Source organism: Aethalodelphis obliquidens, unplaced genomic scaffold, assembly GCF_003676395.1.
Source record: "Aethalodelphis obliquidens isolate GAN/ISIS:26980383/991018 unplaced genomic scaffold, ASM367639v1 scaffold9, whole genome shotgun sequence".
Lineage (NCBI taxonomy): Eukaryota > Metazoa > Chordata > Mammalia > Artiodactyla > Delphinidae > Aethalodelphis > Aethalodelphis obliquidens.
In genome coordinates this window covers 40,132,817-40,157,806 of record NW_020837953.1, presented here as the reverse complement: position 1 = coordinate 40,157,806, position 24,990 = coordinate 40,132,817, and the positions used below count along the sequence as shown (strand labels likewise).

The 24,990-nt window shown below is 42.5% G+C and overlaps 1 protein-coding gene and 1 pseudogene across 1 annotated transcript in view; both read right to left on the bottom strand.

Moving 5' to 3' along the window:
• Window positions 1-261: 261 nt before the first annotated feature.
• The window catches only part of SDHB (succinate dehydrogenase complex iron sulfur subunit B), a 34,309-nt gene continuing 9,580 nt past the window's right edge, over window positions 262-24,990 (bottom strand). The window contains exons 2-8 of the mRNA XM_027110007.1: window positions 24,265-24,392; window positions 10,439-10,524; window positions 7,733-7,869; window positions 6,962-7,078; window positions 4,446-4,547; window positions 3,047-3,169; window positions 262-491 (exon numbers count right to left, since the gene is read on the bottom strand). Of these exons, the coding sequence (XP_026965808.1) occupies window positions 414-491; window positions 3,047-3,169; window positions 4,446-4,547; window positions 6,962-7,078; window positions 7,733-7,869; window positions 10,439-10,524; window positions 24,265-24,392 (771 nt within the window). The 3' untranslated portion in view covers window positions 262-413. The remainder of the gene's footprint in view (window positions 492-3,046; window positions 3,170-4,445; window positions 4,548-6,961; window positions 7,079-7,732; window positions 7,870-10,438; window positions 10,525-24,264; window positions 24,393-24,990) is intronic.
• Window positions 20,242-22,038, bottom strand: LOC113622140 (protein FAM210A-like; annotated as a pseudogene).

Here is a 24,990-nt window from a genome sequence, read left to right as displayed (position 1 = left end):
TGGCACGGCTAGGAATCCCATTTTACAGATGGGCAAATGGAGTAGCAAAGAGAAGGGACTTGCCCAGTGTCATCAGCTGGTGAATGGCAAAGCTGGGAACAAGCCCCAGGTCCTGCATGACACCAATTCTATGCTTGTCCCCATCGTAGCCACCCCCAATGGTGGCTCAGTTCTGGAGGCCTGGCCCCCTCTTCAAGGACAAGGACTCCTCCTTCTGGCACCTTCACATCCCACTGCAGCAAGTACAAGGAACAGGCTTGCTTTTTTGTTAATAAAGTAGAATAACATTTATTTATTAAAATTTTTATTATATATGCTGTATTTGTGGGAAATCGAGACCTTTGAAGGAACTCAGATTAGATACAAATTACGTTCAGCTGAGCTGGTTACAGTCATGTTTAGCACGGGAACACTTAAGCTGAAGCTTTCTTTTCCTTATAGGTTGCCATCATTTTCTTGATTTCAGCAATAGCTTTCCCTGGATTCAGCCCCTTGAAAAAAGAGAAGAGAAGCAATACCAAATGGTAAGTGAAACTGAACGGAAGAACCCCATGACCTTGGGCGACCCAGGACCTCCTGACCTAGCTGGTCAAAGCACGGTGATTACAAACCAAGTCCTTTAATACCCAGGGGTTTGGACTAAGAGCTCTCTTCTGTTTCCACTCTTAGACGTTTGAAAACGGCCAGCTCTCTCTGGCAGGAGCCCTGTCTCACTGAATTCCTGCTGGTGAGGCTCAGTGTGGCAGGTCAACGAGCCCAAGGAAGAGTCATCTCTTCTATGACTACAGTGTCAAAATTAGCCAGTTATCTCTAAAGGTTTCACATCATTACCATTATCATTCAATCATCATCACCAGAAATCTGCATCTGCAAGCCCTCAAGGTATGTGGGAGAAAGGAGCCTCTGTTAACCTTCCTAAGCACCACTGGTTAAGTGGCCCACAACACTGGATTAGCTGCAGTTGGCCTCACAGCTGTAACATCTGTCCTGCACGAGGTATGGCAATTAAACCCAGCGGGGCCAGTCTCCTGGAAGCAGGAAGTGAGATCACCAAATATTTGGTAAGATCAGACAAGCACTCATCTGAGGCTAGTGAAGCGTCCCCTTGTTCAATTAAATTAAATTGTTTATTTTATGTGGCTCTGCGCTGAGCGGCATGCAGAATCTTAGTTCCCATGCCCCCCTGCAGTGGAAGCGTGGAGTCTTAACCACTGGACCTCCAGGGAAGTCCTGGGTCCCCTCATTTTAGAAGGACAACTTTAACTCTGAAATTAAAGTGTGCAAAGAAAGAAAAAGAAAAAAGATCTTCGGAGAGACAGAAAGGGAAAGAGAAGACACTCTTTAAAAGACGGATATGGAAGGATCCCCGAAATGTGTTAAGTGAGAAAAGGTAGACACTGTGACAAAGGACACGTGGAACATTTGCGTGTAGCACAAACTATCCCTGGAAGGACACACAGGAAGCTGATACCACCACCAGGGAGGGGGCTGGGGAAGGAGGAAGGCCCTCCACAGCACTTCCTTTTGAACGCTGAGCCTGCCCCATTAAAAGGAATTTAGAGTCAGTAAACAGACTGTACCCAGTCCCGGCGTAGGAAGAAGGCACTGGGAGGCGGGTGGCCTGCTTCTAGGCCTGCCCTGCCCCCAACCTGAGAGTGACCTTGGCAAGATGCCTCCACCCCCAACTCCCGCTCATGGGCTCAGCTTCCGAACCTGTAAAGGGGCTGCACTTGACGATTTTTGAGGTCCCTTCTAGTTCAAACAATCTGGGCCTATGTCTAGCCTCACAGCCCCAGTGTCCACCCCTGCTTTACTGAAGGGGAGGGCAGGACACAGAGAAGTCTGTCCTTGGTTGTCTGGTCTGTCTGCTGCCCTCTGCGATGCAAACATTCACGCCTAGGAGCGCACCGCAGGATCCTCCGCGGAGATTTTGAAGAAATACACAAGCCAGGCCCCAGCCTTGGAGAGGCTGTCTTCTGACTGACCAGCTCAAACGAACAGAAGGTCCCATTAAGTGCTTACTATGTGCCAGGCACTGTCCTAGGCGCTTCAGTGGCATGACTTGCCTCAGAAGCCACAAGGCTCGCTGAGCAGAGCCTGGGTAGAAACGCAGGCAGCAGGATGCGGAGCCTGAGCTCTCCCGCACTGCTCGGGACCCCACCAGGCCCCAGGCCCACCCCAATGCCGATGGCACATGAGAAGCATCTGGCAGGGGAAGGGGGGCCCTTGAAACACTGTGGAATTACCCAGTCTGGATTTCATGTTTGTTAAGATGCGCTGCCTTTTCTTTCTTTCTTTTTTAAGCTGCTAACTGGTCGTGCTAGAGTTTTCCATCTCGCTGCCTGCTTACTCACTGCACCTTTAAAATGAAATTGCTCTGCCCACAGTCTCTGCTCCAAGGGCAGCCCTGGCTGTTCCCCGCCCACTGACCGGCCCAGGGCTGGCACCTGACGGTAGCTGGCCGGCCAGCTCTGACCGTGCGTGGGCTGCGCCGTGGAAAGCTAAGCTGGGCCAAGGAGACTCCCTCCGAGGAATGTGAGCTGAGAAATGCTGAGAGAAGCCAGGCAGATGCTGAAGCCGTAGGCAGGGTGAATATGAACAGGAAGCAGGAAGTATGAACAGGAAGAGGGAGTGAAAGCTAAGCAAGCAGGAGCCCCAAGACTGAGGAAAGACATGCAGAGGAGAAAGCACAGGCTGGCTGCCAGGGAGCCGCGCGGACCGGCAGCCATGTTGCCACACAGAGACCTTGGGGCCCGGAGAGGGAATGTAGCCCTCACAGCTGCCTGTGCTCAGACGGCTTTCCTCCCGTGGTTCCCACAAAGTCAGGGCAAACCCAGGTTCCTGTTCACGGGTCCTCGTGGCATCCTTGACTCCCACCAGGCCCGTGTGAACCCGACTTGAAAACCCTTCTCAAGGGGGCCTGAGTGAGCCTGTGCCCCGCAACTAAGCGCCAACACCCCCAGGCTCACACGGAGGGGAGAGTGCTCTCTGCTCCCCGCCGAGCACACGTCAGTGCTGGGCCGCGCGGGGGGCCGCAGCCGCGTACCTTGGGACAGGAATTCGTGCAGTTCATGATGGTGTGGCAGCGGTACAGAGAGAACGGGTCCTGCAGCTTGGCCAGGCGCTCCTCTGTGAAGTCGTCTCTGGAGTCGATCATCCAGCGATAGGCCTGGGGGAACCGGGGACTGGTGGGCTGAGCTGTCACCTTAACTGGCCAGAGCAGCCCTCTGGTTCAACTCAAAGCTCCAGGCGTGCAGAGGAACAGGAATTCTCAGCTTGGAAGCCATCTCCACACTTTACTTCTTGCCATCTTTCAAGGAAAGGCTCCCAACCCTTTGTAACATCTCTTGATCACCTTGACTAATGAGCCCCACCAACCTTTGAACCACATGCCCCTGGTCGCTGGTGCTTAATAATATACCATCAAGCATCACCTTCTACTGATTTCGTGTTGCTCATTAGCTTCCTCCCTAGAACATGAATGAGCGAAGGCAGGGATGGTGTCTTCGACTCTCTTTAATTGCCTTCAGAGCACCTACCCACTGCCTTTGGGTGAACTGGTAACAGACCTGCACAGAGAGAACATCTGTTCTACTTATTGCTTCTTTTGATTAGCATACCCATCCCAGAAGCCTGAGATCAGCCAGCTGAAAACTGATTAAGCTCCTGGTCACCGGGCCGGCTCCAGCAGTGTTACGGACACCACTTTTACATTTCCCAACAACTCAGATCACTGGTCCAAGCGCCAGCTACAAATGTACCTCATTACTCAATCTTTAATTTGGCCAGGAATCAATCGGTACTGCTAACTGGTCACACAACCACAGAACTTCTCTTTTTGTGGGAAAATGAGAAACAAGAAGTTTCTTTGAGTTGCTTCAGAGTCTGTGAAGAGCACTGGCCACAAATCTAAAAAGTATGAGCTTTCTGGGAACAAAGACAGTGACTCTGTCTGCAGTGAACTACACATATAGTGAAAGACGACGAAAAACAACACTACTTTCTTTCCAAGCAACCCCTAAGCCCAGTACTGCAGGCTTTCACTAGCCTGGAAACAATTTCCAACCTTGCAGCTGGGTAACTGCTCCTCAACGAAATTTCTCTCTCCCCTGCTTCCACGTTAAAAATCCCGTGAGAGGGAGATGGGGAGCCTTCTGACAGATGCAGTCCGGGGAAAGCGGGCAGGTGGACAGGGAAGAGCCAGCAGCACAGGAAACATCTGAAACATCTGCAAGGCCTGGTGTGCCAACCCACAGCCACCGCCCCTTGGCGTGACCCTCACCACACTCACTGAAGGCATTTTGCAGATGAAGCCCCAGATTTACTGAAAGCCAAGTGAAGGTGATGCAGCCAATTACCGTTTGTAATGGATGCCAAAGAAGGAAGCCATCGCCCCTCAGAACATCGGTTTCCACTTCTCTTACAGTAATGAAGGAGCGCCTTACCTGCATAAGAACCGCGGGTCCCAAGTACTTGTCTCCATTCCACCAGTAGCTCGGGCAGCTGGTGCTGCAGCAGGCGCAGAGAATGCACTCATAGAGCCCGTCCTGTGCGGGGAGAAAGGGCAGTCAGGAGCCCACCATGGAAGAGGTGGTCGTGTTCTGAGCCGATTAAATGCGAGGTCTGGGGTCAGTGCACGGACAAAGTGCCTACTCGCACGTGAGTTTTCTTGGCAAAATCCTAGGAGTGGTTTGCAGAGATTTATCAGATTCATAAAAAAGATCTTGGAATTGAAATTTAGACATTTGCTGGATTAGAGCCCAGAGTTCTTAAGTCCAAGTACAGTGTATTCATCCTTTAATAAATACCCCTCACTTATCTTAAAAACAAAACAAAAACAAAAACATGAAAAGAACCTACCACCTCGAATGCAGTCTAGCAGAAATTAAAAAGGCCCTGAGTGCTGAGGCATCTGGAGTCTACACCAGCCTCTGCCCTGGCTCAGCAGACACCTCAAGTTTTCGATAGGAACATCAACATTATCCTAAACAGCCAACCAGCACTGAGCACCACGTGCCTTACTGACTACCTCATTTGACTGTCACAATAATCCTGGGGTGAGTGCTATGAGATTCCCATTTTACAGGTAAGGAACTGAGGCTCAGAGAAGTTAGGTCACTTGCCGAGGGTCACACAGCTGCAAACAGCAGAGCTGGGATGGGCCCCCAGGCGGCCTGACTCTGAAATCCGTCCTCTAACACTGCCACACTGACTCAACACGCCCAACCAGTTCTAACTGGACTTTCTGATTTGGGGAACAACAGAAACTGATTAAAAGTGGCAAAACAGGAGGGCACACTGACATCTGAAGTGACAGCTGAAAACAGATGACACACAGAGTTGATGGTCATGATTGTAACCAAGAGTCTTCAACAAAATTTATGTTCTGTTCAGGCAGCTGGTGAGAGTGTAAACTGGCTCCACTGTCTAGAAAGCATAAGGTCACAGGATTAAGAGCCTTCACGATAGTCATATTCTTTACTTATAAAAGGGTAGTTGTCGATAGAGATTACCTTTGGGTGGTGGAATTATCGATTTGAAAATTAGTTTTCTTTTCCAATTACCTATAATGAGCATTATGGCTTTTAAAATCATGAAAAAAAGTGAGGTTCAGCAATATTGATTTGAAGAAGTGAAAAATGCTAAAGAAGCACGTCTGGTATTTAAATGAGTGAATTTTGACTACCTAGAAAACACGCTCAGGGGAGCCCTCCAATCCCTAAAAATAGTACATCAAGGAGATGTTTATAAGCTACAAGCTTTCCTACCTGAGGACTGTGAAATGACAAGCTGGGCCAGGGTGGCCAGTTCCAACCCTGGACCCTGGGATGCGTCAGACTCCCTGGAGTTAGAAACTGGGGCAGAGCTATGTCCTGAGAACAAGAAACTCTTGGAAGAGAAGGCAGCTGCTTGCTCTGAATTACAACATCACCACGCTGACCCTCAACATCTCGATGACGACAGAGCTGGGCATTCTTACCAGGACCTTCCTTTCTTAATATTTTATGGGGAAGAGGAGAGGGGCTACATGTTCCCCCAGACCTAAAAGGCAGAATTAATTTATTCATTCACACAACTCATATTTGTTGATAAGACAGCACATGCCAGGATCCTGGGATCCAGAAAGGGGTATAAGACATAGCCCCTGCCCTTGAGGCGCGCTCAGTCTGCTAACGGACTGTCATGTAAACGAATGAAGTGGTGACCCTGAGACAGCACGAGTCCTTGCCTCGTGTAGGCATGATGTTGGGACCTATCTCCATCTGGTCCCCTTCCCACTTCTTCCTCTCCAAAGGACACCAAGTGTGCAGGCAGTGAGTGTGCGTGCCTCCTTCTTAGAGGAGGTAGAAGTGTACACGAGAAAGAGACTACAAGCTCGCTAATAACCCCTTCACTTGCAGAGACTTCATAGCCTGTACCCAGGGGTAGCAACTCCAAGAGTGAGTGGGCCTGTCACAAGCCCACACCGCGTCACTAGATGTGTGGTGTCAGGAAAGCACCAAGTTCTAGTTCCAATTTTGCTATCGGCTTCTCTCACTCCCATCTTCAAACAGGGTGGTAGCAGCAGGACCGCAAACAGCCGGCATGTGTTTTATTTGCCCACAGGGTTAAAGAGTAACTCTGATTTAGCTGTCCACTTTTCAAGACCTGGCGATCGACATCCTGGTTTCTTTTGAAAAAGACAAATGTCTGGCAACACGGTAGCAGTGAGCCCCTCTAGGCAGAGCACTCCAGGGCCTTGGTCCTCTCTGCCCCCTTCATAGGTTCTCACTACCCACCTGGCCCCGATAGGATGGGTGTCCAACCCTTGGACAGATGGTTCTCAAGTTCCTTTCCAGAAGACGCTGAATGTTCTGCATGATCCCATCCTGTGCCCCCCTCTGCCCCTAAGCCCCACTTCCTGACAAACATCTTTGCAACAAAATTCCTCAAGTCAAGACAATGAACAGGGACTAATGACCAGCTTCTCACGATCTTCTATGGACTGCAGATACTGCTCCTTGCCTTCCTGGGATTCATCCTTCTTCTTTAAATAAGGCTCAATGGACTTGTACTGGGCATAGAAGTTGCTCAAATCCTGAGGTTAAGAGGAAGAAGAAAAAATGGGTCAGATTCCACCACCACTCCTTAGCTTTCCTACTTATCCCATTTTTGGGACACCGCCCACTTTCCTGCCCTGTGACAGGCAGTAGTCAGACTCTCCTCCTTTGGCATTGATACAGGCAAAGGTCACGAAAGGAGAAGTGGTCACATGTAAGCGTGGTTAGGGAATTTCTCCTTCACCCACTTGGGAAACTTTCCAATCCCACAGTCCTTTCTCCTCAGATGCCCTTGAGAACACCCAGTCAGGGAAAGGGAAGGTGGTCAAATATAGGGAGGTAGACATGAAAACACATAAGAATGGCTGCATTCCCAACTGGTATTTGCCACATGAACTCTTTGTTGTTATGGCCAAATTCTTCATTTCTGAAACTGTTCCAGGTCTAAAATTCTGTGCCCTGTTATTCCCAAACAATCCTCACCAAATGAGCTGCTGGATGACCTTCTAGGCCATTTATCTTCTGCCATTCAAATTCCTTAACTAAACTCAAGACAGGAAAAAACCCTGCCCTGAAGAACTATAGCACAACACACATACCTCCTGCCCCCCTTAAAAAAAAAAAAAGCGGGTGGGAGGTGCTGGGGTGGTGGGGAGACACACACACACACACACACACGGGCAGGAACTCACAGGAACAAGATCCTTTATCACATACATATGTGGAAGAGGGTAGATTTTGGATACTTTGTTGAGGTTGATGTCAATCCTTCGGGTACAAGCGAGAGTGTTGCCTCCATTGATGTTCATGGCACAGGAGCCGCAGATGCCTGAGACACAGCACAGTTAACACTCCCCTACCCAGCTGTAGGCAGTCCAGCTACAATTCTCCCTTCCCGACTGTCCTTACTCTACCAGCAGGAGTAGCACTGACATGGAATACACCTGTGCAGAGGTGCCCGCTGCCTTTTCTCCTTCCCATTCTTCCTAGAATGTAGATCTAACGGCTGTAGTTCCAAAAACCATGTTGTGAAACCAGGAGGCAACCCTGAGGTTGGAAGCTATCTGCTCAGGATGGCACTGGAACACAGACGAGCCTGGGGTGCTGCTGGCATCACGGAGGGCCCACACCAGTCCTAGTTCCTTGCTTCATGTATTTTGAGAGAAAAACCAGTTTTTTTTTTTTTTTTTTAAAGTCACTGTTATTTGAACTCAAACTCTATTTTTCTTAAGCTTTTTTTTTTTTTTGGCCGCACCACAAGGCTAGTGGCATCTTAGTTCCCTGACCAGGGATTGAATCCAGGCCCACGGCAGTGAAAGCACAGAGTCCTAACCACTGGACCGCCAGGGAATTCCCTGGACTCAAACTCTTAACAGATATAACACCCCAAAATAAATCAACACTGTCTTGGTCATCTTAAAGTTGAGGCCTGGATACAGACTGTCCAGAGACAGATCTCATTCTATTGTCTCCACAAAGCCTACACCGGGGACATGAAACCCACAAAAGCTGCCTTAGCACTGACTTTTCAAGGAGGATGAGCTAATGTGAAACCAAACCAAAGTAAGCAAAATAAGGTGCTGACCAAGGACCCTGAAACGAGAATTTTCTTAGCCTGGACTCACTTCCTGTGTATGGAATTTCCTAGGTATTTCAGAGTTACAAATGACTACGCGCTCTAAGCCCCTGCTACCACTTCTTTTGAAGCTGTTTTTTGAAAGTAGTTAGGCCGGAGAAATGTGGTTACTTGTGAAACTTGGACTGGGTTATCAACTTTCTCTCCCCCTCCCGTTAATCTTAATAAAAGTATAATAGGACACAAGTATCCACTTAAGCAAATACTCCTACAGTTCCCCAAGAGGTCGAATATTATCAGCACATTTCTGTGAGCCTGGCATCCAGCAGAGCAGTGTGCTTTGATAAGAAATGGTATAAATACAATAATAATAAAAATCCAAGGAGACTTCTCTTAAAAAGGCTCCCCTGGAAATTCTCTTCACAAACTACAAGGGAAACAGAAGTAGCCACAATTAATATCATTCTGCCTCATTTTTTTTTTTTGCCCACATGGGCCACACCTTGTGTTCTTGGCTCTGAAAGAGTTTTATGGGGAAGCTTACTGAAAAGCGTCTATTTCCTGTGTTGTCAGGACTTATGTGGGAAGGCTGGTACTTAATTACAGCAGAATGTTCCCTAAACAGCAGGATTCAGCCAAACTATCATACCCTTAGCATCTGCTACACTGAATCCAATCCTGTAAGATTAGCTGAATCAAAACAGATGTCTTAGAAGTAGGACTTTAAATGCTTGAGATGTACAGCAGAACACAGATAAAGAGCGATGGGCCAATAGCTATAATGACTTTTTCTTTTATGGAAGGTTATTTTAGGGAGAAAGTTCGATCACAGCCCTTGGTCTTGGCCCCAGCTGCCCTGTTTTGGTTTTATCCCAGGTTTTCCGAGCCCGGCCAGTAAGTGTATCACCTGAGAGTGTAATTCTGGAATCTGACAACTTTGGCTGAGTCCTGGCTCCCGACTCACCATCTCTGTGTCCTTTCAGAAGTCCCTTAACCTCCCTGGGCCTCAGTTTCTTCACATGTACGCTGAGTGTAAATGGTAACAGCACCTGTCTATCTCACGTGAAGTGCGCAGAATGGAGTGTGCACAGTCTGTGTTCCACAGCCACCAGGATCAGTTAGCCGTCATAGCACCCCCGTGTGATTCTTCCCACACCTGAGAACCATCTGAATGATTACTTAGGAGTTTACTTTAAATCAATTCATTTTACCTTAAAATTATATTTAAAAATCATTTCTATCACTGTTACACTGTCATTAGTAATTATATTTTTCTAGTACATAAAATCGATACATAGCTATTAAAGAATGTCGGTATGCACACTGCCTGGAATCAGCAGCACACTGTAGGAATCGCTGTTTACATCCAGAACATTCCTACTGACCACCTGCTCTGTGCACGTGTAATGCTGGGAGCTGGAAGGGGACGCATGTCCCCCTTGTTGGACAAGTGTTAAGTGTGCACGAGCACCAGCTAGAAATTCCCCACTACTCCCCTAAAGAAGAGCTCTGCGGTGACCAGCTAGCATATCTGAGCTGGTCCTTGAAGGATGCAGCAGCTCACAGGGACCGCCAGAAGCAGTAACCATGCAAGTGAAACCTCCTGAAGGGGAGCAAACTTAGAAACCAGAACTTATACCACAGTTCAAATTTCCAACACTTCTGCCTAAGAAAAGGAAGTGTGACTTGTGGCAAGGTCACCTGGCAGAGCGCTGCAGCCATCCTCCAGGTATCCCCTGGTATCAGTTCTGGCCAGCCCAGGCTTCTTTTGGGAAACAGAACAAAAGTGTCCAAGCCTAACAACAGGGAAGGAAATGCTTACCTTCTCTGCACGATCTTCGGAAGGTCAAGGTAGAATCAATTTCATTCTTAATCTTGATTAAAGCATCCAACACCATAGGACCACAGCTGACCAAAAAAAAAAAAAAAAAAGAAAAAAACTCACAAAAATAAAAGACCCAGTTGTACTTATGTGAAGTTCAATCTCCCTACACTTTATCAAAATATGATCTGAGACAGCTGCAGATATTAGCTGCTCTTCTTATCCATGGCCTTCTCAGGTCACATTCAGAATTTTTTCCATAGTTTTATTTTTGCACATTCTTACACATTTTAAGTACGGCAGAATTCTTACACATTTTAAGTGCCACACTGCAAATACATTTCTAGGAAATGGAAAGCTAAAGAAGAAGAGAAATATTTAGGTTAGGAGACAACTTCCATATACTGGCAGTTTTTATTTTTTCTTCTAAAGCTCACTGAAAAGTTTTCCAAAATAATTTATTTCAAATTTTAGTTTTATTTTTTTGGACAAAAATAGTAAGTAGCTTTATATGGTTAGTTAACAGCTTCCTATCTACAAAGCACAGAGAGCAACGCCCACATCTCACAGGACTGCTGCAGGTGAATTAACATACAGGAAAATGAAACACTCAGAGCAGTGTCTGCCACATACATTTGGTCTCACTATGATTATCATCATGCAGAGACTGTGACTCTATGGAAATGGCTTGTTCTCTCTGAGCCTCAGTCTCTTTATCTGTAAAATGGAATTATTATTTGTATCACAGGATTATTATGAAGATGAAATAAAAACATACAACAACAAGGTCCTCCTGTATAGCACAGTGAACTATATTCAATATCCTGTGATAAACTATAATGAAAAAGAATATGAAAAAGAATACATGTATGTTTAACAGAATATATGTATGTATAACTGAGTCACTTTGCTGTACAGAAATTAACACAACACTGTAAATCAACTATACTTCAATAAAATTAAAAAACAAAACAAAATGTGCAATTGTTATAGCACCTGGCACAGAGAAGCGCTCAGCAAATCTACTTCCTGGTTGCCACTGCTACCTGCGCTCCTCTCAGTAATTTTCTATGAATGGGATTTAAAAAAATATGCGACCCCACCCCAATTTCCTTTCTTTGTCTCTATTTCTTTTTTCCCCTCAGCTTTGAGATTAGTGACAAATAATAGTGTGTAAATTTAAAGTGTATAACATGGTAATTTGATATATAGTGAAATGATTACCATAATAAGGTTGGTTAACATACCTGCATTATCTGTACGTATTTCTACCAACAATATGCTATACCTTTTTCACTGTACCTCTGCTAACACTGGGAATTGTAACCTTTAAAAACCTCTGCTATTCTGCGAACGGAGAAGTTATTACTGTCAGTGTTTTAATTTGAGATCTCTGAATACTACAGTGGTTGAATATTTGTCATAAATTCACTGAGCTTTCCTCACTTACCAATTATTTACTGAAAGCCTGCTCTGTACCAGGTTCTGTTCTAGGTGCTAGAGATACACCAGAGGACAAAACAGATGCAAATTCCTGCCCGCACAGAGCGTTCATTCTAGTGGACTAATTCTATAGACTCAGTCTGTCCATGTTCTTTGCCTCTTTGTTTACTGAAGTCTGGGGATTTTTTTTTTTTTTTTTCTTTTAAAGATCTGAGCCTACCATCTTCTAAAACAAAAACTCTTCTGTTTTTCTGTACTACTAACTCCCAATACTTCACTTCTGGTCACCAAATGTGTGGGTGTCTTTCCCATGCCAAGCAATTCTGCAACACCAAGTGGGTGTCCCACAGTGTAACTCAATTCTGCCACTATCAATCGGAGTGGCTCACAGAATTAAAAAAAAAAGTTTACTGACTAGATTACTGGTTTATTATAAAAGGATCAACCCTGCAACAGCCAAATGGAAGAGACACACAGGGCAAGGTATGTGGGAAGGGGAGGAGAGCTTCCATACCCTCTCCTGCAGGCCACTCTCCCAGCACCTCCTGGAGTTTACCAACCCAAGCTCTCTGAACCGTGTACTTCAAGGATTTTTATGAAGGCTTAATTACGTAGGGATGATTGACTATACCATTGGTCTCTGGTAACTGATTCAACTTCTACCCCCTCTCCCCTCCTGGGAGGTCAGGGGATGGGGCTGAAAGTTCCAGCCCTCTAATCACATGGTTGGATTCCCTAGCAACCAGCCCCCATCCAGTGGTTATCTAGGGGCTTTTTAAGAAATCATCGCATTAATATAAACTCAGGTGTGGTTGAAAGGGGCTTGTTATGAATAACAAAAGATACCCATTTCACCTTTATTATTTTCTGAAGCTATTTCAGGAACTGGGAACGAAAACAAAATATAACGAAAGATGACCCTATAGTTCTTATTCTTTAGGATTACAAGGGTTTTAGAAGACAGAACAAGACCAAATATATACCACAGCATCACACATCTAATACATCTGTTGCTAATCTTGCTCCCGCCCTCAACCAGCAAGTGGCTATCTGACTTCTGATTTTGGTAATCAAAATTTTTTTTTCACTTTTTTTTTTAAAGGCCGCTCCACGCAGCATGTGGGATCCTAGTTCCCCGACCAGGGATCAAACCCGCGCTGCCTGCACTGGCAGCGCAGAGTCTTAACCACTGGCCCCCCAGGGAAACCCCCAGTAATCAAAATTTTCAAACACACATAAAATTTAAATGTTTACATTGTTAAAAGCTGACCACTTTTCCCCTTATGATAGTATCCTCTTTTAAGTCTAAAAGACCACACTCCTTCCTGAGGTTTGATGAATATTTTGAATTTTCTTCCATTTTAAAATTATTTCCCCCAAGTTGCAAAAATTGCTAATCAACTGCCCCAAATCACTGACTGACTAAACCCTCTTTTGCTTCTGATTTGTGATGCTCCCCCTCGAACCGCCCCATTCTACACTAGAATTTTATATATAATGTAGTCTATTTTGGAACTCTTTTTTTTTTTCTTTTTTTTGGCCACGCCACGTGGCTTGCAGAATCTTTAGGGGGAAAATCCCCTGACCAGGGATTGAACATGGGCCCTCGACAGTGAAATCATGGAGTCCTAACCACTGGACTGGCAGGGAATTCCCTAGAACTTTTTTTATTCTAATGATCTGTCTATTCTTGTCCTGGCATGTTTTAAATTATGTACATCAATTCTATTTAGTCGTTTTCTTTAAGTTACAAAAGTTAGTATTTGCATTTTATAAAAATTTCAAATATAAATAGCTAAAAAGCTAAAGCTCTTCCCTTAACCTGTCTCATGCTAAATTTCATAATAGGTAGGCAATATTAAGAGTTTGGTATAAATTTTCTCAGACTTAAAAAAATGCAATATATATATGATAGTATCTTGCTTTTTTCATTCAAAACAAGTCGGCCAAGGGACTGTAATTACGTAACCATTTTCCTATGGAAGAACCATTTTCCTATGGAAGAACCATTTTCCTATGGAAGAACACTTAAAATCCTTCCCTGTTACACACAATGCTGCAAATAACATTTTGGTACATAGAAATCGCTTGTTCTGGCTATTCTTTGTCCCTTGCATTTCCATATGAATTTTAGGATCAGCTCGTCAATTTCTGCAAAAAAAGGCTGCTGGGGTTTGAGAGTGATTACAGTGAATCTGTATATAAACTTGGGGGTGCACTGCCACCTTAAAAATATTAAGTCTTCCAACCCAGAAACATGAAATATCTTTCCATTTATTTAGGTCTTTGTTAGTTTCTTTCAACAATGTTCTATAGTTTTCAGTCTTGCATTCCTTTTGCCAAGCTTGTTCCTAGTATTTTATTCTTTTTGATGTTACTGTAAATGGAATCATTTTCTTATTTTAGGATTGTTCATTGCTGGTGTACAGAAATACAATTGATTTTTATATACTTATCTTGTATCCTACAACTTTGCTGAACTAATTTATTGATTCTAATAATTTTTTGGTGTGAATTTGTTAAGATTTTCTATATACAAGGTCATGTGATCTGTGAAAAGAAAGAGTTTCCTTCTTACTTTCCAATTTCCTTTTCTTCCTTTTTGTTGCCTAATTTCCCTGGTTAAAACCTTAAAATTCTGAATGGTTGATGCTAGTATAAAAAAATTATTTTTGCATATTGACCTTGTATCCTGCAACCTTGCTAAATTTACTTAGTATGTTCCTGTAGTTTTGTAGATTCCTTGGATCCTTGGAATTTTATATGTAAACAATCAAGTTATTTGTGACTACAGACAATTTAATTCCCTCCTTTTCGATCTTCATGTCTTTTCTTTCATTTGCCTTTAATGCACTAGTTAGAATGTACAGTAAAATGCTGAATAGAAGTGGAGAGTGGACATCTTTGTTTTGTTCCAGGTCTTATGGATAAAGCATTCAATATTTCACAATCAAGCATGTTGTTAGCTGTAGCTTTTTCCATACATACTCTTTTTTTTAAAAAAAAGATTCATTTTTATTTATTTATTTACCTGTCTATCTGTCTATCTTGGCTGTGCCGGGTCTTAGCTGCGGCATGCATGCAGGATCTAGTTCCTTGGCCAGGGATTGAACCCAGGTCCCCTGCATTGGGAGCGTGGAGTCTTACCCACTGGACCTCCAGGGAAGTCCCTACATACTCTTTATCTGGTTGAGGAAGTCTCCTTCTTTTTCAAATTTGCAGAGTTATGGCTTTTCTCCTTTATCCTTTATATGATGAATTACAATGATTGATTTTCCAGTGTTAAGCCAACTTCATATTCCTGAGATAAACTGAAACTTGGTCATTAAGGCATTATCCCTTTTTATAGATTGCTAGATTTGAATTGCTAAAATTTCTTGAGGATTTTTGTGTCTATGTTCACGAACGATACCAATTTGTAATTTTCGCTTCTGTAATGTCTTTGTTAGATTTTGGTATCAGGTTATGATGGCCTCATAAAATGAACTAGGAAATGAATATTCCTTGTTTATTTTCTGAAAGAATATTTGTGTTAGGTTTTTCTTAAATGTGTGATATGATTCACCAGTGAAGCCACCTGGGCCTGGAGTTTTCCGTGTGAAAACGTTTTTGATAACACATTTAATTTCTGTAACATAGAACTATTCATATTTTCTATTTCATCTTATGTCAATCTGGTAAGTTGTATTTTTTCAAGGAATTTGTCCATTTCATCAATTATTGAATTTGCCATAAAGTTATTCATAATACTCTCGGTATCATTTTAATATCCATAGGCTCTCTTTCCATCTTGATACTGAGATTTTGTTTTCTCTTATTTTTCTCCAGTCTGGCTAGGAGATGATCAAATTTGTTTCCAAAAAAACCAACTTTTGGTTTTATTTTTTTCTACCAGCTGTCTTACCCCCAGCCCCCATCCTATTTGCTCTTATTTTTATTATTTCATTTTTCTACTTGCTTTTGGTTTACCTTGCTCTTACTTTTCTGCCTTCTTAGGGTAGAATCTTAGATCACTGATTCTAAACCTTTTTTCTTTTAATGTATGCATTTGAAGCTATAATTTTCCCCCTAAGCACTGCTTTAGATGCATCTTGCATATTTTGAAATGCTATATTTTCATTATCATTTAGTTCAATATCTTCTCTAATTTCCCTTGTGATTTCTGCTTTGATACCTAAAATATCTTGCTGTTACTGCTTTAAATTTTAATTCTACTGTGGTCAGAGATTATACCCTGTAAGATTCCAACTTTCTGAAATTTATTGAAATTTGTTTTATGGCCCAGTATCTTAGTGAATGTAGCATGTGCACTTAAAAAGAATGTGTATTTCATAATCACATTTATGATTGTTATGTCTTCCTGATAAAATGATCCCCTTATCATTATGAAATGTTCCCTCTTATTTCCAGTAGTGTTCTTTGCCTTGTAGTCTACTTTATCTGATATTACCACAGCCACTCTTTTTTATGTTTAATGCAGATTGCATGTATATTATTTTCCACTCTTTCACTTTCAACCTATCTGTGTCTTTATATTTAAAGTGCATTTGGGGGGACTTCCCTGGCAGTACAGTGGTTAAGACTCCACACTTCCACTGCTGGGGGTGAGGGTTCGATCCCTGGTCGGCGAACTAAGATCCTGCATGCCCCACAGTGTGGCCAAAAAAATTTTTAAAGTGCATTTTTTGTAAATAGCATGTGGTTGGGCTTTGCTTCTTTACTTATTCTGACAATCTTTGCCATTTATTGGAGTATTTAGTCTCTTTTCATTTGATGTACTTACTTATTCTGACAATCTCTGCCATTTAATTGGAGTGTTTAGTCTCTTTTCATTTGATGTACTTATTGATATGGTTGGATTTGGGTCTATCATTTTACTATCTGTCCCAACACTTTCTCCCTGTTCTCTCTTTCCTGCCTTCTTTTAAGTAGTATTTTTAGATTAAGTAAATGTTTTCAGAATTCCATTTTAGTATACATATATTTAATTTATATATTCCAGTTCCATTTTAGCTATATATCTCTCTGCATTAAAAAAAATGGTTACTCTAGAATTATATGTCCTTAACTTTTCAGTCTATTTAGAGTTAATATTGTACCATTTCATGTAACAACATTCCAACCTCTATGTATGTTATATTTTATGTAAGACAATGTTATAATTTTGTTCTGTTTTTAAAACATGTTATTATTTATTTATTTAGGCTGCGCTGGGTCTTTTAGTTGTGGCATGTGGACTTCTTACTTGTGGCAGGCGAACTCTTAGTTGCGGCATGCCAACTCTTAGTTGCAGCATGCATGTGGGACCTAGTTCCCCGACCAGGGATCAAACTCGGGCCCTCTGGACAGGGAGCGTGGAGTCTTACCCAATGGACCATCAGGGAAGTCCCTATGATTTTGTTTTAAACAGTCATATCTATTTTAATAAAGTTAAGACAAAAAAATGGTTTTGTATTTATCATATATAGTGCCTTTTATTACTTTTCTAAGAGTTGAGTTTCCACCTGGCATTATTTTTCTTCAGCCTGAAAAACTTCCTTTTTCATGTGGCATAGGTCTCTGGCCCACCTGGTATTATTTTTCTTCAGCCTGAAAAACTTCCTCTTTCACGCAGTACAGGAAGCTATGACTCCTTTTACTTTTTGTTATCTGAAAATATCTTAATTTCATCTTCATCTTGAAGGATCTTTTTGCTGAATACAGAATTTCAGTTGACAGAGCTTTCCTTTTAGTAACTTAGAGAAGACATTCCACTGTCTTCTGGCTTCTGTAATTTCTGATGAGTAGTAAACAATCATTCATATCCCTGCATACAATGTGTTTTTCTCTCATAGCTTTCAAGATTTTGTTTATTTTTATCTTCAGTAATTTGATTATGATGTGCTTGGGTGGTTTTCTGTATATCTGCCCTGCATGGAGTTCACTAAGATTCTATTTATTTATTTATTATTTATTTATTTATGTTGGGCTTGGAGTTCACTAAGATTAAAAAAAAATCTATCTATCTATCTATTTACTTATTTATGGCTGCATTAGGTCTTCGTTGCTCTGTGAGGGCTTTCTCTAGTTGCAGCGAGCGGAGGCTACTCTTCATTGTGGTACATGGGCTTCTCATTATGGTGGCTTCTCTTGTAGCAGAGCACAGGCTCTAGGCGTGCAGGCTTCAGTAGTTGTGGCACATGGGCTTAGTTGCTCCGCAGCATGTGGGATCTTCCTGGACCAGGGCTCGAACCCATGTCCCCTATATTGGCAGGCGGATTCCTAACCACTGCACCACCAGGGAAGCCCTCACTAAGATTCTTGAATATGTAAATTATGTTTTTCACAAGTTTGAGAAATTCTTGGCCATTACCTTTTCAAATATATTTTTTGCCCATTCTCCCACTCCACTCCTTCTGGGACTCCCAATTACACGTGTGTTAGACCTTCTGATACTGTTTCATGGATCAATGAGGTTCTTTTTAAAAAATCTTTTTTTCCTTTTTGTCTTAAGAATAGACACTTCCTAGTAATTTACTTTCAGGTTCACCAAATCTTCCTACTGTCATTTCCAACCTGCTGTTAAGCCTATCCAGTGAATTTTCTATTTCAGATATTGTATTTTTCAGTTCCAGATTTTCCATTGGTCCTTTTTAATTATCAATAGTTTCTAACTCTCTGCTGAGATTTCCTATCCCATCATGAGCGTATCTCCCTTTATCTATGAACACAATTATAATTGCTTAAAATCCTTTCTACTAGTTCCCACAACTGGGTTGCTTCAAGGCTGGTCTCCACTGATTGTCTTTTCACTTTTCACTGTTTCTTTGTATGATTAGTAATTTTGGGTTGTATGCTGGACCTTATGAGTAACATGCTGTAGTAACCCTGGACTGTATCACGCTTCTCAGAAGAGTGATTTTTTTTTTTTTTTTACACCTTCAGAGAATGTTTCACTAGAGAATTTCAAAGCACTCCCCAGCGCCTCACTTTCTGTAACTGGACAAACACAACACAATTATGAAACTGGATGGCAACAAATCTCAAATGGGCTGAACCAAAGGTGGAAACTCAGGATTATTAGTGCTTCTAAAACCCACAATTTATCCTCATTGGAAAACACGCCCTATGCAACGTGAAAAGTAAATTTCATATAACACATGATTTTAAACCAGGCAGTCTCAGTGGTTAAAAATAAACAAATTCGTTCATATCTATCTTAGCATTTAATATACTCAAAAATGTGAATTATTTAATAAACAAGCTAAAACATGTTCACTGTTTTTGGATTTGAAAATGTGCTGTCAATTTGAAATCACACGTTCGATCTGTATCAGGAGACAAACCATCCTGCCTTATCAGGCCTGCATGTGGCAGAGTGAGCCGTGCCCCCTCACCACTCCACCCACCCCCACAAAGAAGAGTCCAACCACAGCACAGCCAATATAATGATTAGACGTATCAAATGTAAACATTATTTTCCCTTTAACGTATTCTCAAAATTTGGCCAAACTCAGTATTTAATACGAAAACCCGGCCTCACAGCAGTGATGCATGTGGGACTATTTCTGGCATTCTCTTGCCTTATCAGATCACCCATAACAAAGACAGTCTAGAAAGAGGCCCGTTCCCTCTTTCAATTCAAAGGTTAGAACTGAAGTAAAGGCAGAGCAAGAGGAAACACACCCACACAAACTGCGGCAACTTTCACATCTGACATGACTGAATTTCATTCCAAGCAGGTTTTAATGATAGCTTTGCTATTTAGAAAATTCAAGTAAAATGCTCAAGTAAGGATGTTTCAATGCAAGAGGAAAACAGCGGCTACAATCTTAAAATTTTACTCCAAAATGGAATCAAGACCGACTCTGGCTGGTGGAGACCAGGTGGCAGGGACAGGCAGGTCCCATCCTCCCAAACCTGCACTGCTGAGAACCACAAGCTCCAGGCACTGCTAAGGGTGTCTGATCTCCACCATAAACTTAAGGTGTGATGATTTTCCCTTTTCCTCTGAGAGATCAGTTGGAGAGGACATGATGCAGGAATAACAGTTTTACGTTCTGGGTGAGAAAGTGCTACGCTGCACAGATTTGCTTAAAAAATTTGATTCTGGCAAGCTTCAGGTAAAAATCATTTTTAAAGGGTCAATTTTTCATTTACATATAACCAATACATCTTATTTACATATACATGACCCAATTTTCATTCAGCTTTCTTCATATGAAGTCTACATTTTAACTGGTATGTAACCGTTATATACTGTCTTTATAGAAAGACTAAATATCCTCTTATTCACAAGCAGTTCTGATGATAACAGTTTGTCTCCACATTGAGAACTGAATACAGTTAAAACTGAACTAAATAAAACTAAAGTTAAAACCTCAATGAATAACAAAGATGAAGACCTAGAGTTAACTCTGTGGAGGGCTGCATCAGCTACTCAAGGAGAGAGCAGCTGCATCTGAACACAAAGCAAGGATGACTGAACACATGGACGACGGCTTAACGCTGCTACAGACGTGAAATTCTTATACTGGATTCATTTTTTCTTTTCAAAAAACACTGATTTTTCTAGTGATGTTTAACTTTAAAAAGTTATCTTAGTTCTTAACCCTCAAAGAACTGCTATATTTAGGCTGCTAACCAAAAAAATAATCAAGAGCATGTACCTTTGTCCATAGTCTTCAAGGGTTAAAGTGCAAGAACTGTCTATAACCTGGTATATGAGGCACCCAATTCCACTTTTTTCTTAAAAGAAGCCTTTCCTTTGGTCTCTTGCAGTTTTTCACTGAGCCTGTCCTTTGTCTCCTCCAGCTTCTCTGTGAGGAGCTCTTTTGTCTCCTCCATCCTGTCTTGCGGATACTCCTTCACAGGAGGTGGCATCGAGATGTAGCCGCGGCTGTGCAGATACTTCACAGTGAAGGAGGTCCCCCCCAGGGTTACAGTGTACTGCGTAGGCATTGCAATCTTCAACAGGGCATATGCTGTTAGTGCATTTCCACTCTGGGAATTTTTCAGAATGTTTACTACGCTGTCAGGTAACCCAGTAAGTTCTAGAAAAGGAACGCCATTCACTCCTTTTACGGCTGCATAATAAAACATTCCAAACCAAACACCAGAAGTTATTAGATGCACTGGAATCAAAACTTTCCCATATTATCTAAATGTTTTCTTTTTTAAAAAATAAATTTATTTATTTTTATTTATTTTATTTTTGGCTGTGTTGGGTCTTTGTTGCTGCGTGCGGGCCTTCTCTAGTTGCAGTGAGAGAGGGCTACTCTTTGTTGTGGTGCGCCAGCTTCTCATTGTGGTGGCTTCTCTTTGTTGCGGAGCATGGGCTCTAGGCGCACAGGCTTCAGTTGTTGTGGCACGTGGGCTCAGTAGTTATGGCTCGCGGGCTCTAGAGCACAGGCTTAGTAGTTGTGGCGCACGGGCTTAGTTGCTCCGCAGCATGTGGAATCTTCCCGGACCAGGGCTTGAAACTTTGTCCCCTGCATTGGCAGGCGGATTCTTAACCACTGTGCCATCAGGGAAGCCCTAAGTGTTGTCTTAAATCGTTGGTAAGGACTAACTGATCTGTCTTGTAAAGGCTCAGGTTCTTCCTTTTTTTTGGAGGGAGTTCCTGGGGATGTAGCACTGGATGACAGAACCCTCTTGGATAAGATATCCTGCTCCCACTGTTATGGTGAAGGACCCCTGGTTGGCGTGTATGAGCAATGAGTGGCTTCCTTTCCTTTGCAGCACACTGGGCAGCAGGTAAGTGCAGCCATCGTTTCCGAGGGCCCGGTACCCAAACCACTCTGGATTCCGACATATAAAAAAGTAATGGCTCCTTTGACAGTGTCCCCAAAGACCAGCTTTATCTGGTTCCATGCATGTCCTACATGCCAGTCGGAATACAGTCTTTGGTACATTTCATCGCATTTTGAAGAACGGAGATTGATGGATTTCAGCTTCCATAGAGACTCAGGACCTGACGCTGCTGCCGCCGCTCCCCGCTGTGCGGCTGCTCCAAGCCCCTCCACCGTCCCTCCAGAGTGACAAGCCGAGCGTGGGTCAGGGTGCTGGAAGCTGCGGGCTCAGGCGACTCAGCTTCCAGCCCGCCCACCCGACACACCAGCTCCACCAGCCACCCGCTCGCACCCGCTCTTGCCGGTGCCCTCAGTACGGCCTGATTTTTTTTTAAAGCAACAATTAGTATGGCTGAACTCAAGATCTGGGCACAGTTCATAAATAGAATTTGGGGCTCCCCCTCTGTACTTCTTTCCAGAATTTCCCCCTCATTTTCTGGTGCTATGGTAGCTTCCAAGTATATCATCTGGTTATTCAAGCTAGTGACCACACTAAGACTGTGGGGTTTTCTTGTCTTTGTTTTCAATAAATTTATTTTCGGCTGCATCGGGTCTTCGCTGCTTCGCATGGTCTTTCTCTAGTTGCGGTGAGCGGGGGCTACTCTTTGTTGTGGTGCGCAGGCTACTCCTTGTTGCGGTGTGCGGGCTTCTTACTGCGGTGGCTTCTCTTGTTGTGGAGTACAGGCTCTAGGCGTGTGGGCTTCAGTAGTTGTGGCTCGCAGGCTCTAGAGCGCAGGCTCAGTAGTTATGGCGCACAGGCTTCGTTGCCCTGTGGCATGTGGGATCTTCCTGGAATAGGGCTCGAAACCATGTCCCCTGCATTGGCAGGCGGATTCTTAACCACTGCACCACCACGGAAGTCCCTAGACTGTGATTTTTTTAAATCGAGTTTTAGCCCTTGCACTCCCACATCAACTGGGGCTTGCCCTCAGGTAAAAAAAACATGCAAAAACCGTTTATTTATCCAAGCAACACCCTATACTTCCACGTGTCAACTCCCTTCCAGTGTCTGCCTGCTTTGGTCACTCTCCTGTGCCTTCAGGTCATTGCTTCTTATATTTATCTTATAAACCAGAGTGTACAGTTATTATTTGTTGAAGGGTTAGTATGAGGGAAACTATTCTGCCATTACTGGAAGTAAACGCAATCACTTTAAATTTTATCGTTAAGAACAGAGTTATGAATTTAACTCTTCCAGTTTTAATCACATTCTGTAGTTTTAATTTGCAATGTTTTTATTTTCTAAGTATCTGATAATAATATTTTTATTATTCCTTAATCAAGTAGTTATTTAAAAGAGTGCTTTAAATTTCCAAGTAATTAGGGTTTTTTTGTTCTTAATATGAATTTTTAGTTTTATTGTATTACGGTCAGAAAATGTGGCCTGTACAATTTCCCTTTCTTTGAATTTTATTAATAATTTTTGGTTGCTGAATATTTGATAATTTTGTCTGAGAAGAAGATTATATATCAATTAACTCTATCTTATTAAAAGAGTTTGTGTGTTGATAGAGTTTAAAAAAAGCATTTAAAGTACCTGTGGTTTTCAAACAATTTTTTTGGTGCCATGGAAGCTTTTGTTCAAAAGAAATACTTATTCATTTACAAATAAAACAGATCATAAAACAAAACAGCGCTGGTTCTACTTGGGAGGTGGAGATGTGGAGTGGTGGGAAGCTAGAGCCCAGCCCACTAGATTCTTCTTTCCTTTTGGCTACCTGTGGAGATTCTTTAAAGATGGAAGAGGAGTGGTTCAGGAGTGGTAATGTGAAGGACTCAACGTGCTGTTGCTGGCTTTGAAGATGTGCACTATGAGCCACGGAATACAGTTTCTCTAAAAACTGGGAATGGCTCTCAGCTTTTAGCCAACAAGAAAACAGGGACCTCGGTCTTACAACCATAAGGAACTAAATTCTGCCAACAGCTCGGAGGAGCAGAAAACGGATTCTCTAGTCTCCAGAAAGGAACACAGCCTGCTGACACCTTGATTTTAGTCACGAAAACTTTACCAGACTTCTAACCTACAGAACTATAAGATAATAAATCTATGTTGTTTTAAGCCACTAAGTTTGCGGCAATTATTACGACAGAAACAGAAAGCTAAAACATAAGTATGGATCATTTTTAATATTTAAACTACACCCTATCTTGGCCTATCACCATTCCAGCCAAGTTTATACTGCTTATCACTGTTATAGAATACACAGGTCCATATACATAAATTAACATAAAAACATTGAGTATTTTTAAATTGCTAATATGTTAATGACTTCAGATACTATGCATAATGCCATCTCTGTCAGTATTCCTAGAAACTGTTATGCTTTGATTTGCAGGAAGGAAACGAATTTTGTAAAAGTTGTTCTTCTTGGTATTATGTTTTTCAATCAGGTATCTACCTTGTTTTAAAAACAAGGTGAAATAGATGATAAATTCCAGAGCCATTGGATAATCTGTTTTTAAACCTTCCAAGGATGGGAAAAGCATGTCCCTGAAATAGATCAAGAGCTCACCTTCATTTATCAAATACCTAGCTTTCAGAGAGATACTCACTTATTCAAATCAATTTCGTAAGTTTGCATATGAGGTTTATCTCCAGTCTTGTCTGGGTCCCATCGATAGATGGCAAATTTCTTGATTCGGGGAGCTGTGGCTGCAACTGTCTGGGCCCCACGGCAGGCCTGAAATTTAAAAAGTTCACAAGAAGGAAAAAAAAAATCATTAAAAATGCAAGATAAATCCTTCATTTAGTTGCCACTATAAACTGCAATACTGGATACAAACCCACACATTACTGACACAGTCTTGGAATAGGCAGTCATCCAATATCCAACACACAATAATAAGTACCTGTAATATGCCAGACATGGTGCTGGGGGCTGATGAAATGGTGCTTAATAAAACAGACATAGCCTTTGCCCTTATAGAATCTACTTTGTAGTGAACAAGAAATGAAATATTCACAATGAAGTGTAGAGAGGGAAGAATGCAGCAGAGACTTGCACTAGTCTAAGTGGTCGGGGAAGGCTCTATAAATGATACTTAAGCTGAGGCTTGATGTATAGGGATGAAGGGGAAGGAGAACAGGGTGTTATAAACCTAGGAACAACACATGTAGAGGCCCGGGTGGGGGAGAGCACAGGCACCTGTGAGGACAGAGAGAAGTCCACTGTAAAGCAGGGTGACTTGACAAGGGATGGAAGAGTGGCAGACTCAAGGAAGTTAAGAAAGACTTGTAAGTTTTGATTTTATCCTAAGAGCAATAAGAAGCTAATAAAA